Raw genomic sequence first — 12,973 nt, 5'->3', positions numbered from 1 at the left:
GCTGCACCTACGTCTTAAAATAGATTTTATCATACACATATTCCAAGGTCAAAAATGCTCTTACAATTTTTTGAAGCTGTGTTTTCAGCTGCTGAATCTTTTCAGATCTATTGAAACTGTTTTGTTACTAGATTTTATTAATTTATTTTCAGATTAGTTACATTCTATATTGAGTAGCACAATAAACATTAATACAACACTAATTAAACTAATTGTAATAACAATAACAATGACAAATTATAGCAAATACATAAAATGGCAAGGAAGTGGCAAGGAAATAGTCACAAACACCTACCATCAGTGCTGCCTTCCCCTCTGTTGCCACAGCAACGCACCACTTGTCCCAGCGGCAGCACATGCTCCCATTAATAAAGCCATCATCAAAGAGGGGAGTGTAAAACCCAGAATTTCCACCACAAAAAACACTCACAGGGGGCAAGTTTATAACTAACTCTTGTACATCTGAGGTGGATTTTGTAGGGTGACAGTTTCGTGCTACTAATAGCTGATTGGACAAGAGACTACAGTTCCCAGTAATTGATGTAATGTCAAAAAATGCAAATAAGAATCTCTTCAATTATTTTCTCAGTTTCGCTTTATCCTATTGCAACCCTGAGTCATCATGTGAGGATATTCAATTGTGAGTACTAGCTTTTATTTAGTATTCATTCAAGTATTTATGACTTGTTCTCATGTATAAAGCCTTTTCGTCCCTACAAGTGGAGGCAAATGCAAAGGTAACATATTAGTATCATGTGAAATTACTCCTCAGCATCTCCTGAAATTGAAAACTGAATTGGCATGCACTTTGTTAACACCAATCCACCAGAGATTGTAGAACTTTTCAAACACACAATCATCACCCCTACCACAATCAATACCACAGTGATAAAAGTAAATCTCAAAAACCCAAAACACCAACAGCACCAAAATTGTATCATATGTGCCGTGTTACTTTGATACAGAAAAATTGTTGAAAAAATGTCCTATTTTTCAAGATACAACTTCTAAGGCAGGGCAAATGAAAATGTAGACAAATAAATATCTCAAGAATTTAAATAAGAAAGATAACCTGCATTGCCAAATTTCCAGAAAATAACCTTGGAGATAAACCTGACACTGCAAATGGATGCTGTTGAGTTCTCCTCATCAGGTCATTGCAAATTAGGACCTCATAAAGGACATTTATCCACGTTTCAAGAATAAAATTTCCCCATTAAGACTTTGATCACTACATAATCTAGTATTTATGTTTGTTAAAAGGTAACAGAAGTATCCAAACGTACCTATAATCAGCAAAACAAATATACACACAAATAAAAAACACCGGTATAATGCTTTTTTTTTTTTTACATTTTGTTGAAGTATAATTTCTGTGTCTGCAAAGGACAAATCCCAATGCTAAGACCCAAACTCACCTCGCAGTTGCGTCCAGTGAAGCCCTGGTTGCATGTGCAGGTGTACTCCCCTGTGGTCTTTGGCCTGCCGGCGGGTGGTAGAGTCAAGCAAAACCCTCCATTGAGGCAGGGTCGACCTTCACAAAGGTCCAGATGTGGTATAGTCTGGGTCGGAGTGGGCTCGGCTGGAGCAGGGGTGTCTGGGGCCAGCTGGAAAGGGGAAGGGATTGCCCTGATGCTGTTGCTCAGGAATAATAGGAGGGTAAGCCAGGGAGGCATGAAGCTTTGCAGAATCTGTGATGGACTCATCCCTTACTCCTCTACACTCTTTGTGTCCCTCTATCCTTTCCCAGCAATAAGTGGCTGAGATCTGCGTCAACTGAGGGCTGTGTGATGGCTCTGTGTGAGAGTCAGAAGAAGGATGTCGAGCTGACGAGCTGAAAGCCGCCGAGCACAGGGTGAGGGAGAGATGCAGGGGCTGAATAGAGAGAGGGAGGGCTCCCTGCTCTTTGCTGTGTCCGAGTCACTGTGACGGTAATCTGACGACATACACTCCACCCCTTCGCAATGGTGGCATGGCAGTCTTCGAATGTGCAGAGTAACGGCAAAACTCTCTACAGACTTTCCCCTATTACGTATGATTTCCAACGGGTTTACTCACTACCTTAATTTTGTGATGAACCTCTGCCAAAAATGTGATACAAAGATTAAAAAGATAAAAGAAATCCCCTCATTTGTATTCTCCAGTTATCAGACCATAGACCATGATAGACCATCTTAAGTTTACTCACACATTACACACACATACCCACATCTTCGTCTTCTCCTTCCGGATTTTCCCTTGGGGGGTCGCCATAGCGAATCAACCTTCTCCATCTAACACACATACACACATAAACGGTATATATAATTTACATTGTGTCATTGTGTGTGTGTGTGTGTGTGTGTGTGTATGTGTGCGCGTGTGTGCGTGTGCTTGTGCGTGTGTGTGTGTGTGACAGAGAGAGAGAGAGAGAGAGAGAGAGAGAGAGAGTGCATATATTGTTTATATGCATATATGTATAACTGTGTGTATTTGTGCATCTATGTAGAGGTGATACATATATGTGTGTGTGTGATACACATTCATATATATAAGAATAAGAACAACTTTATTTATCCTGAAGGAAATTGTTGTGCCAGAGTTTCAAGTAAAACATAACAATAATAAATAATCGTAGGAAGGAGAGAGAATAAGGAATACAAATAAAACTATAAAGTGTCAAAGTAAAGGCTATAAAGTGTTTTAAGGTCTTAAAAAGTACAAAGATTTGAATATTCCCTTCAGCTGAAGGAAGAGGAATTAAAAAGTCTGACAGCCTCGGGTAGGAAAGACCTCCTGTGGCGTTCAGTGGAGCTCCTTGGTGGTATCAATCTACGACTGACAGAGCTCTGACAGGATGTCAGTGTGGCATGCAGGGGGTGATGGACGTTGGCCATGATGCTGAGGAGCTTCCTCAGCATCCTCCTCTCTGACACCTGCACAACAGACTCCAGCTCCACTCCCAGGACAGATTCAGCTCTCCTGATGAGCTTGTTGAGTCTGTTGGTGTCAGCTGTCTTGAGCCTGCTGCCCAAGCACACAACAGCGTAGATGACGCGTCAGATGAACAGCGTCTGTTTGGATACCACCGAGTGGTAAAACATCTGCAGCATGGTCCTGCAGACGTTGAAAGATCTGAGCCTCCTGAGGAAGAACAGGCGACTCTGACCCTTCTTAAAGATGGCATTGGTGTTCAAAGTCCAGTCCAGTTTATTGTCCAAGTGGACACCCAGGTACTTGTAGGTGTCCACAATGTCCACTTCTGTACCCCTGATGGTGACCAGATTCAGGTGAGTCCTTTGTTTCCTGAAATCCACCACTAGCTCCTTTGTCTTATACACATTGAGCTGCAGGTGGTTCAGTCCACACCACTCCACAAACCTGTCCACCACACTCCTGTACTCCTCCTCCTGGCCTCCGTTGATGCAGCCCATCTGCGTTGATGCAGAGTCATTTGAGATCACAACTATTATTGTCTGTCTGTTGGTTTGCTATCACCTTTTCATTTATCCTGAACTGGAAGTCCAACAGGATCTTAGCAAAGTTGTTCTGGATGACCTTTTATGGCAACTTTTACGTTATCTTGGTGTAAGTCACTCTGAACCCTTCTGGTTCCTCCTTACTGGGCCTATGCTGTTCGAGGCTATGGTGCCTTCAAATAGTTAATCTCTTTCAATAGTGATCATCCACCCTCTTCTGCATAGCACTTATTCACCCTTATCCAGTCCAAATGATACCTCGATTTCATGGCTATATTTCCCAGTGAGGTGAATTAGAAAGTCAGTGTCCATGTCATTCTTGGCATACAGCTTTAGTACATCCCTGTTGAAGAGGTAGCTGGTGTCCCACTTCGGAATCAGTATCCAGAGCAGCTCTTGGTGAGGATCTAAGGAAATGAGAGTTGTGAGTTGTTTTACCGTCATCTCAGACGTGGGTTTTTTGATGGAGCTATGTTTCCCACATACTCTTTATGCACCTCTAACTGGGGTTGCTGTTAAGTAACACTCAAGCTGTGTCTTTTATATATCCATTGACCTAAAGATACAAAGATACTTCAAGATCCAGAGTTACAAAAATAATAACAATAATAATAAAGAAAAATAACATATGTATAAATATATATTCTGTAGTAATAAAACTTTTGCCACATATCTCGTTGGCATTGGGACAGCTTTAATGCTCCACATTAAATTATTTTGCATATAGGTGTCTCAGTCATGCAGATTAACGCTTGTTTGAAACATGAATCGATCAAACCAATAGTTGGATTTAAATTTCTTTCAGCGAACTTTGAAACATTCATACTAGGAACGGGGAGGGAGGAACAAAAGATAAGGCTCATCCTCATTTCAAGAAACACTAATCTACATTTCCAGTGAGAAATCTAGAATAAACTAGCCACCATCTAATAATAGAAGGGGGATGGGCATATTTCTGTCAAAATAAGTTTTTGAAGAAAACACTTGTGTGTTTATTTTTACATGGCCATTTAAATATTGTCTACACAGGTCTAAGCAAGAAATCAATCAGACAGCCAAAGCTCATCCCTGAAATCAAAACCAAACCATAGAAAGAAGAGCACATTCCGTCACACATCATGGTTCAATATTCATATTTGTACGATAATTACTTCTGAAGTTCATTCAATTATCAAAAAACTGTCAAGTTTACTTAGTGTTAAGCATGTCAGAATCAAATACGATGAAGCAGCTTGTCTTTAGTCTGGCCAGACAGTTCTTGTAAAATCCAAAACTTTTAGTTTCACAAAATGTGAATTTTTGAACATTTTTTCCAATATATCTGTTCTCATTTGATCTTCAATTAAATATTAGTTTAGAAATTTTTATATGTTTTTTGTTTTGATTTGCATTTTTAATAATGTGGTCCTGATATGTTCATTGACTAAATGATGCCACATGAATCGCAGTGAACCAAATGGTGTCCTGCTGACAGAACTCCTGTCTTGTATCATGGTTGCTGGACTTAAATGACTGTCCTCTCTTTGTCAGGATGACCACCAATTTCGAAGATACAAAATTATCCAAGACCATAAATCATCTAATGTGCATTACAAAAAAGGATGTGAGAGTTCTTACTGTATTGATGTAAGTGACAGATAAAGTGATTTTCTTTTTGTTGAAAATCTAGTCCTGTTTATTTAGCACTGTGATAGACAGATTTCCATGGCTTGGTAAGGCCATTTGAAATTTAACCCTTGTGTGGTGTTCGGGTCTGTGGGCACACACACACACACACACACACAAAAGTGAAAACAGGTCCTACAGACCCGAACACCACACAAGGGTTAAAAGATGTGCCATTTATTTCAACTTTTATACCTGCTTTTAAACGCATATGATTAAAAACCTTTTAAGCAAAGTAAAAAAAAAATATATACGTATTAATACATATTAAAACAAAGAAGGAAAAAAATACACCCCGTAGGTTATATTTTACACATTTTGTATACATTTATTGAGAAGCACTGACATTAATTATTTTGTCATGGTTGCTTTAAGACATTTATGTGACTTATCAGCTTGTCAGCTTGCTAAGTTGTAAAGCTGAACATACAAGCCAACAAAGTTAGCTTGTATGTTCAGACACCTTTCTGTGCAATATGGGATGGGTTTGGGAGATGTGGTCCTTGAAATATCTCAAAGCAGCATTTTTACTGTATCAATCAAAACTGAATCCATCCATTGAAAATACCAGGAAAAGGAAAAAGTGGGATGTGACTAAACTATTCACCAGCATGTAATGTGGTCTTTTTTTTCACTCAAAGCCACAAACATTATCCCATCTCTCCACTCCCAACCCATGTGAACAATCTCTGTTGAAACTTCAAAGTATTATACTAATTTAAGTTCTGGCATTCAATAATTGTCACAAGTTGCAACTTTGTACATTGACTCCATCACAGCTTGGGGAAATTATTGCAGAATTCTATTAGACATATTTGATTCCTGCATTTACAAGTATTCTGCCTTCAATCTATCATACTCTTCCGATCTATCATACTCTTCCTATAAAAATTGAAAGTGTAAAAATCCTCCTAGATGAGATGAAAACCTCACTGAGATGTCTAAAAACAGGTATTGCTTTCATACATTATCTTTTTAACTAACCAACAGCATACAAAACTAAAATTCCTTCAGCATCAGCAACAAATGCAAAAATGTATGTCTGTCATTTGTCTGACTGTCATAAATCCATAACATCTTGAAAGACTTGAATATTTGAATGCACATCTGTTACTTGACACTTAAAAAGGGTTTCGCAAATACCTTGATTACTTGTACTTAACATGTATTGGAATGCAAGGCACATTTTCAGTGTTATGTTCAATATGGCATTAGTTACGCTGTTTAATCACCTTGAACATGAAAACACCATACACACATACATACACACATACATACATACATACACGAAAAGATGAGGTGATTCATGCCAAGACTTTATTGGCAAAATCAACATCTGAATCGGCCATTTTTAAAATGTGTTCATATATACAATCTTGTATAAAAGTATTTTGCAGTTTCCATGTAACTATTCTATTGAACATGAAAAAATGAATCTGGACAATCTCATAGCAGACAGTGACCTACACAAATTCCAGTAGTTGTTCGTTGGATGCTAACCTTACAATTTCTGACCTCCAGATGTTGTTCCAGTGCCAGACTAGAACATTCTGAACATGTTTTGATTCATGCAAGTGAAGTACTGCACAAACTTTACTTGTTGAGAGAAATTTGCTTTGTCATTAGAAAACGGTTGCTTTCAGTGAGATCTTTTGAAGGCTTATTCAGTCAGAGAACAAGATCAGTCTGAGTTTTGTGTGAACAGATTTAAATGGATTGCCATGGGGATGGTGGCACAAGCCATTTATTCAACTGTGCTGTTTATATCAAAGTTGGGTTTACAGGCACCTGTACATTCAATCTTCATCCATATCTGTGCTCCAGTTCACATGACTAATCTATCAAACATCTATGAATGATGTTGAACACCAATAAACAGAACGATAAATAAAACTGAACAAGGATGAGTCAAACAGTTACTTTATTTATGTTCAGGTAAAAACACGAACCTGTGTAGTTAATTATTGCAGATTTTAGAAACCAGCACATGAATGATTGGGTCATACAGTGGCGCCCTCCCCTGGCCACAGGCTGCAGGTGCACACACCAGTTTGTTCCAAGCCAGCAGTGCAAAGGGGGGAGAAAAAAAAAAAAAAAATCACTACAGCAAGAAAAAAAAAAGGCAATATAGAAAACTTAAAAAAAGGTAAAGCAGAGATAAACACCGCAAATTCGGTGTGAAACTGCATATAACTTCTATAATTGACCTTGAAATGCTATCTGGCCATGAAACAATAAAATCAGACCGGCCGCCAGTCAAATTTTGTGCCCAGCTACATTATGGGTTGATGTTTGCTCAGAGATTGGTCTGAAGAACTCTACACATGTTGTAGAGTCTGACAGAAAGAAAGATACTAACCCTATCAAAAAAAAAAAGGAAAAAAGAAAAAAAAAAAACTAATCAACACATTGTTTACAACTCTGAGCTCAGGCTCTTTATCATAATTAGGCCAGAAAACAATCTCAGTTTGGGTAGATGTGTGTCTGGGGTGAGGGGATAAAAGAAAATATGCACTCATCTTTACCCACATTCAACCAACTGCAACTCTCATGTGCACAACTTTAAGCAAAGACACACAGAGGGGGGAGCTAAACAAAAAAGCATCACACAAACTGGGGCAGATATAATACAGAACAAAATGTAACAAGAGACAAACTGAGGGGAGAAGACATCAGAACAAGGAGCTATTCTATCAAATGTGTAGAATGAGCAAAGTCTGCAAATTTGTCTGTACAAATGATCTTTGGAGCCAAAGTAAACCTAGCTTGCTCAATGGACCCTCCCCTCCCAACTCTTCCTTATACCAAGTGATATTGTCCATCACTCTGAAGAGGAGAAATCCCTTTTTTTTTTTTTTTTTTTTTAAATATCACATAGCAATGCAGTTTAAAATGTCACCCAGATGTTTTCATCATTTTTTAACATTACTCAACTACTGATATAAGTTTTACTTTTTTTTTTTTAATATTTGAATTCATGGAATATCTTTCCATTCTTTATTTTTTCCAGAGTTGGGGCAGCAAATATATATTTAATGTTTTTTTTGTTTGTTTTGTTTTTTTTCTCTCCTGCAAGCTGCTTTCTATAACAAGCAGGCTGTACACGTAGCCTTGATGTATGTGATTACAAAAAAAAAAAACTAAGAAGGAAGTCATGACGTCATCAGTCGCTGTAGAAGGCATTTGAATGTGAGCTGTGGAGAGATCAGGAAAGGTGGAAAGACTGCTGGCCCTCACGAGCCGCAATCAACAGTTTCTCTCGCATGATTTCTATGCTAGAGTAGTCAGGCAGCTTCAGGTAGTTGACGCAGGTCATGACTGAAGGGAGGAAGTCATCTGGGTTCTCTGTTGACTCAAAGGTTTTCCTCACAATTGTCAGAGGGGGGTTTAGGCTCCGGAAACCTTTGAAAGAAATAGTGTTGAATGAGTTTTAATAATTGATGCTTGACGGCATTTAATTTCAATTTTTTTTTTTGTAAAATTTTGATATCTCACAATGTATTGTGATTATACATACATACATAAATATATACACACACACACATATATATATATATATATATATGTGAACAAAACTAGTAATTGTAAAGATATGTATGATTGTGGCCCACCTCCAACTGGCAGTCTGGGACTTCCTGTGACAAACTGTAAAAACAGTCTCTGCTGCTCTGCATCGAAGCTGCTCAACACCTCAAAGAGGAAGCGAACAGCACGGCTGTGGGAAAGTAGAGTACAAAGTTGGTTTGTGGATTACATCGAAAGAGTAAACTACATTACAGGACTGTCCCAGAAAATTTGAATATTGTGATAAAGTTCTTTATCTTCTATAATGCAATTAAAAAAAAAAATTTTTTCATGACATTCTAATATTTTGAGATAGGATTTTTGAGTTTTCTTAATATGTAAGCCATAATCAGCAATATTAAAATAATGAAAAGCTTGCAATATTTCAGTGGATTTGTAATGAATCCAGAATGTATGACATTTTTGTTTTTGTAATTGTATTACAGAAGATAAAGAACTTTATCACAACATTCTAATTTTCCGAGACAGTCCTGTATATGTTAAGATAAGATTAAGAATACAGGGCATCCTTGAATTTTTTTTAAAGGACAGTCATTACATATGGGCTGTCCTTGCCAACAGCCATCAGTAGTTTGTTGTAGTCAAATTCAGAAAGTAATGATGCAAACTAATTTTTATTGCTATGACATGATGAAAAATCAATAGTCTTGAAGATTTGAGGTTGGACAGTAAACCTTCCACATGAGCGATGAAATATCAGGTCAGACAATCTGTGCCATAAAAAAGGTTCTTCATCAGATTTCTCCAGGGTTGCTCACCCCAAAAATCCTTTACCTTAAGAGGAAACCTGTCCCAGAGAATGGAGTTCTAGGTCTTCTCTTCATAATGATGTTAAAAAAAATGTTAACAATTGAGGAACATAGGTCTGTGTATGTGTCTCACCTGTCATGTGTGTAGCCATGATCTGGTCGACAGCACTCCATCAGTGTCTTGACATCCCATGTCTCTGATTTGCTGCCACAGAGCAACTGGTCAAGCTAATAAAGAGTGAAGACATTACTCAAGATTCTCCTACTGGAATTAATCTCCGACTGATCATTGAAGCTACAATATCACATACTTTTCATGGGAGAAAACAACTTTATTTGCATCAAAATCTGTAGTAACAATCAGTACAAAAAGTGTTTTTTTACCTCCTCTGGATAAAAATACTGAAGATGATGAAGGGGGAAAACTGACTCAAACCCTTCCCTAAATGACTCAAATTGTCGGGACACGCCTTCATTTAATGTCCAGTAAACTACCAGCTGGAGACAGAAAAGGGTTTATATCAACAAAAAGAATAGTGAAAGGATTGGTTGAGCATGTTTGACTATAAATACTGTATCATGTACCCTAAGGTACTCCTCCAGATTGTAGATTGTGACTGGGACGTCTTTTCCACCTTTTTTCAGCTCAATATTTGGGAATCCTGGGAGGGTGAAGTCCAAACCTAAATCCTCCACTGAGCAGCCATTCATGTTCAGGCTCTCCAATGCCTGTTGTAAGGTCTCCCTTGTCTTAACAACCACAGACACACATAAAAATATAAAAAATGAGAACAGAATATTTGCATGCAAGTCTGTCATTGGAAAAACAAGCATCTGCCATGTGTCCAAAGGCTCAAGACCTGTTATCCATAAATAAATGGGAATGCCAAAGACCAATTGTGATCTGTAAGATTGTGATATTTTGAAGGGATCTGAACAACTGGCAGTTAAAACATCAACCCCAATCAACCTTAGTTTGGTACTAATTCTATCTACACAAACAGAATGTGACTCAGCAGATTGCTTTGCCTCATGTGGAATCATTCATGAAATTTCCACATTACCTGTGACCGATCCTGTTCCAAATGTTTCTTCTGACGGATTATGTCCTCTAAGTGCTGGATGGACTTTGCCACACCAGGATCAATGTTCACCAGATCATGAGAGCTTATAGACATCTCATGCCGTAGCATCCACTTGTAAAATGGCAGACCCAGAGGCAGGTCAAGCTGGAAAAAGCAAAGTAATTCACTCAAAATTTTAAAAACCATGAAAAGGGTAATGAAGGGCTCTGTTGGCTTAAAGATAGAATTCTAGTCAAGAATCTCAATTAGTCACTGACAAATTTGGACAATAATGTCAGAGTTAAGAGAATATGAGAGTCAACATAATTACCAGTCTGAAGTCCATGATGGCTTTGGCCATTAGCTTTCCTAAGAAACGAAACTTCATTTTGATTTTGGCTATGTGTGCTGGTTTGGTTGTTCGTCCAAAGGGAACAGCGAAGAGGCCTCTGGAGCTGAACATGTATTTCGTTCCTTCTTGGCTTCCTGATTGAGCAAATATATTAACACAATTAAATGTGTAGTACATCAAAGAAGATTAAACCTTAAATCAATCTGAACTGCTTGATTAATTTTATGATCAATAATCTGCAATAAAAACTATAAATGTTAAACCATATATCTTATCAGTTATTGTTCCAATGGTTATCCATAGCTGGATGGTAGACCGAGTTGGTCAACCTAGACATCACTGTTCTGGGTGACACAAATAACTGGGGTTGAAAATGCGCTCCCAAGCCAGAAATTACATTGACAGTGGCTTGCACAAGTACTCATACCCCTTGAACTTTTCCAGATTGTGTCATATTAGGACCATAAACAGGAATAAATAGTATTGGTATTTTATGTGAAAGACCAACACAAAATGGCACAAAATTATGTAGTACAGCGAAAGTAATAAATTGTTTTATTACTCTAAACTTTTTTTAACAAATGACATACTGAAAAGTATTCAGACCCCTTTTTTTGAGTGTAATTAGTTGCCTTCAGCAGTTGCCTGCTGAATTATTGAATGCTGACCTAATAGTCCATCTATTTGTAATATAATCTCAGTACATATTCAGCTGTTCTGTGACGGCCAAAGGGTTGTTAAGAGAATATTGGAGAGCATCATAAGGTCCAAGGAACAGACCTGACAGGTTAGGGACAAAGTTGTATAGTGGTTTAAAGCAGGGTTAGACTATAAAAGATTTCCCAAGCATTGAACATCTTATGGAGCACTGTTCAATCCATCATCTGTAAATGGAAAGTGTATTGCTAAACTGAAAACAACGGAAGATACTGCCGCACAGGGGGGCACGAACACTGCACATCACATCATAACCACTGTCAAATATAGTGCACACACTGCAAATCACTCATTCACACCATTGCCACTGTCAAATATAATGGTGGCAATATCTTGCTCAGGGGGGGGTTCTCTTTAGCAGGGACAAGGAATATGGAAGGAGACAAATACAGGGTAATCTTGGAATAAACCAAATTATTGTTCAGAAGATGTCTGCAAATCTATATGGTCCAGTAATTGTCACATCTGTGTGGCAGCATTAGGGAGGTCCATGCAAACAAGTATGAGTTATCAGCTAGCAGGTGAACAGCTGTTTGTTGTATCTGACTGCCCAAACAAAGCCGCAAAGACGAAGATTGGCCACTGACGTCACTGTCCTGTGCTGCTTTGGATTGATACCTGTTGTACATGTCGGGACAGAAAATGAAAATGCAGTTTGGATTACCTATTACTCATATTAGTTATGAATCAAAATATGCAGCCAATTCTAAATTTGAATTATGTTACGTATATGCTTCAACATATACGTAACCACCTTTCGGCGGGAATGGTCCAACAGTCCTAAACATAACACCAGGGTTACAATGGAATGGTTTAAAACAAACCATATTCATGTACTAGAATGGCCATTCAAAGTCCAGTCCTAAATACAATCAAGAACCTGTGATAAGATCTGAAAACTTATGTTCAAAAACACTCTCCATCTAATCTGACAACGCTTGAGCTGTTTGCAAAGACGAATGGCAAAAAAGTGAGTCTCTAGATGTACAAAGCTGATAGACATACCCCGAATAACTAACTGTAATAATCGGGTAAGAGTAACAGAAACTACATTGTGTGCACAATAATTAGGCAAATGATTATTTTGACTATATCATAATTTTAGCCGTAATTTCCAACTCCAGGCAATGTGTATTTGTGTAACAAGGGACAGTGTGGGCTAAGGAGATCAACACCCTATATTCGGGGTGTGTAAACTTTTTGGGTCAGGGGCCGCATAGACTTTTAAAATTTGACAGACGAGCCGGGTAAGCACAAGATACGATACATATCCAAAAAAATGCATTCGTTAACAGGGCATATCAGACTCGTCCGACATTTGTCTGAACATTGTCTGACATTTTCTTTGTAAAAATAACCACCTTGGTTTTGAAGGCTCTGACG

The 12,973-nt window shown here is 38.2% G+C and overlaps 2 protein-coding genes across 7 annotated transcripts in view; both read right to left on the bottom strand.

Moving 5' to 3' along the window:
• The window catches only part of dner (delta/notch-like EGF repeat containing), a 90,107-nt gene extending 88,245 nt beyond the window's left edge, over positions 1-1,862 (bottom strand). The window contains exon 1 of the mRNA XM_086164904.1: positions 1,419-1,862. Coding sequence (XP_086021030.1) covers positions 1,419-1,706 — 288 coding nt within the window. The 5' untranslated portion in view covers positions 1,707-1,862. The remainder of the gene's footprint in view (positions 1-1,418) is intronic.
• Positions 1,863-7,028: 5,166 nt separating this feature from the next.
• Positions 7,029-12,973, bottom strand: part of trip12 (thyroid hormone receptor interactor 12) — a 38,577-nt gene continuing 32,632 nt past the window's right edge. For all 6 annotated transcript variants that reach the window (XM_086164900.1, XM_086164898.1, XM_086164901.1 and 3 more), the window contains 7 exons: positions 10,853-11,007; positions 10,522-10,686; positions 10,043-10,207; positions 9,842-9,955; positions 9,591-9,685; positions 8,735-8,838; positions 7,029-8,525 (listed from right to left, as the gene is read on the bottom strand). In XM_086164900.1, coding sequence (XP_086021026.1) covers positions 8,329-8,525; positions 8,735-8,838; positions 9,591-9,685; positions 9,842-9,955; positions 10,043-10,207; positions 10,522-10,686; positions 10,853-11,007 — 995 coding nt within the window. In that variant the 3' untranslated portion in view covers positions 7,029-8,328. The remainder of the gene's footprint in view (positions 8,526-8,734; positions 8,839-9,590; positions 9,686-9,841; positions 9,956-10,042; positions 10,208-10,521; positions 10,687-10,852; positions 11,008-12,973) is intronic.

Source organism: Fistularia commersonii, chromosome 18 (genome assembly GCF_037954325.1).
Source record: "Fistularia commersonii isolate RoL2024-O1a breed Wild chromosome 18, RoL_Fcom_v1.0, whole genome shotgun sequence".
Classification (NCBI taxonomy): Eukaryota; Metazoa; Chordata; class Actinopteri; order Syngnathiformes; family Fistulariidae; genus Fistularia; species Fistularia commersonii.
The sequence above is the reverse complement of the archived record's forward strand: the minus strand, read 5'-3'. Positions and strand labels throughout refer to the sequence as shown.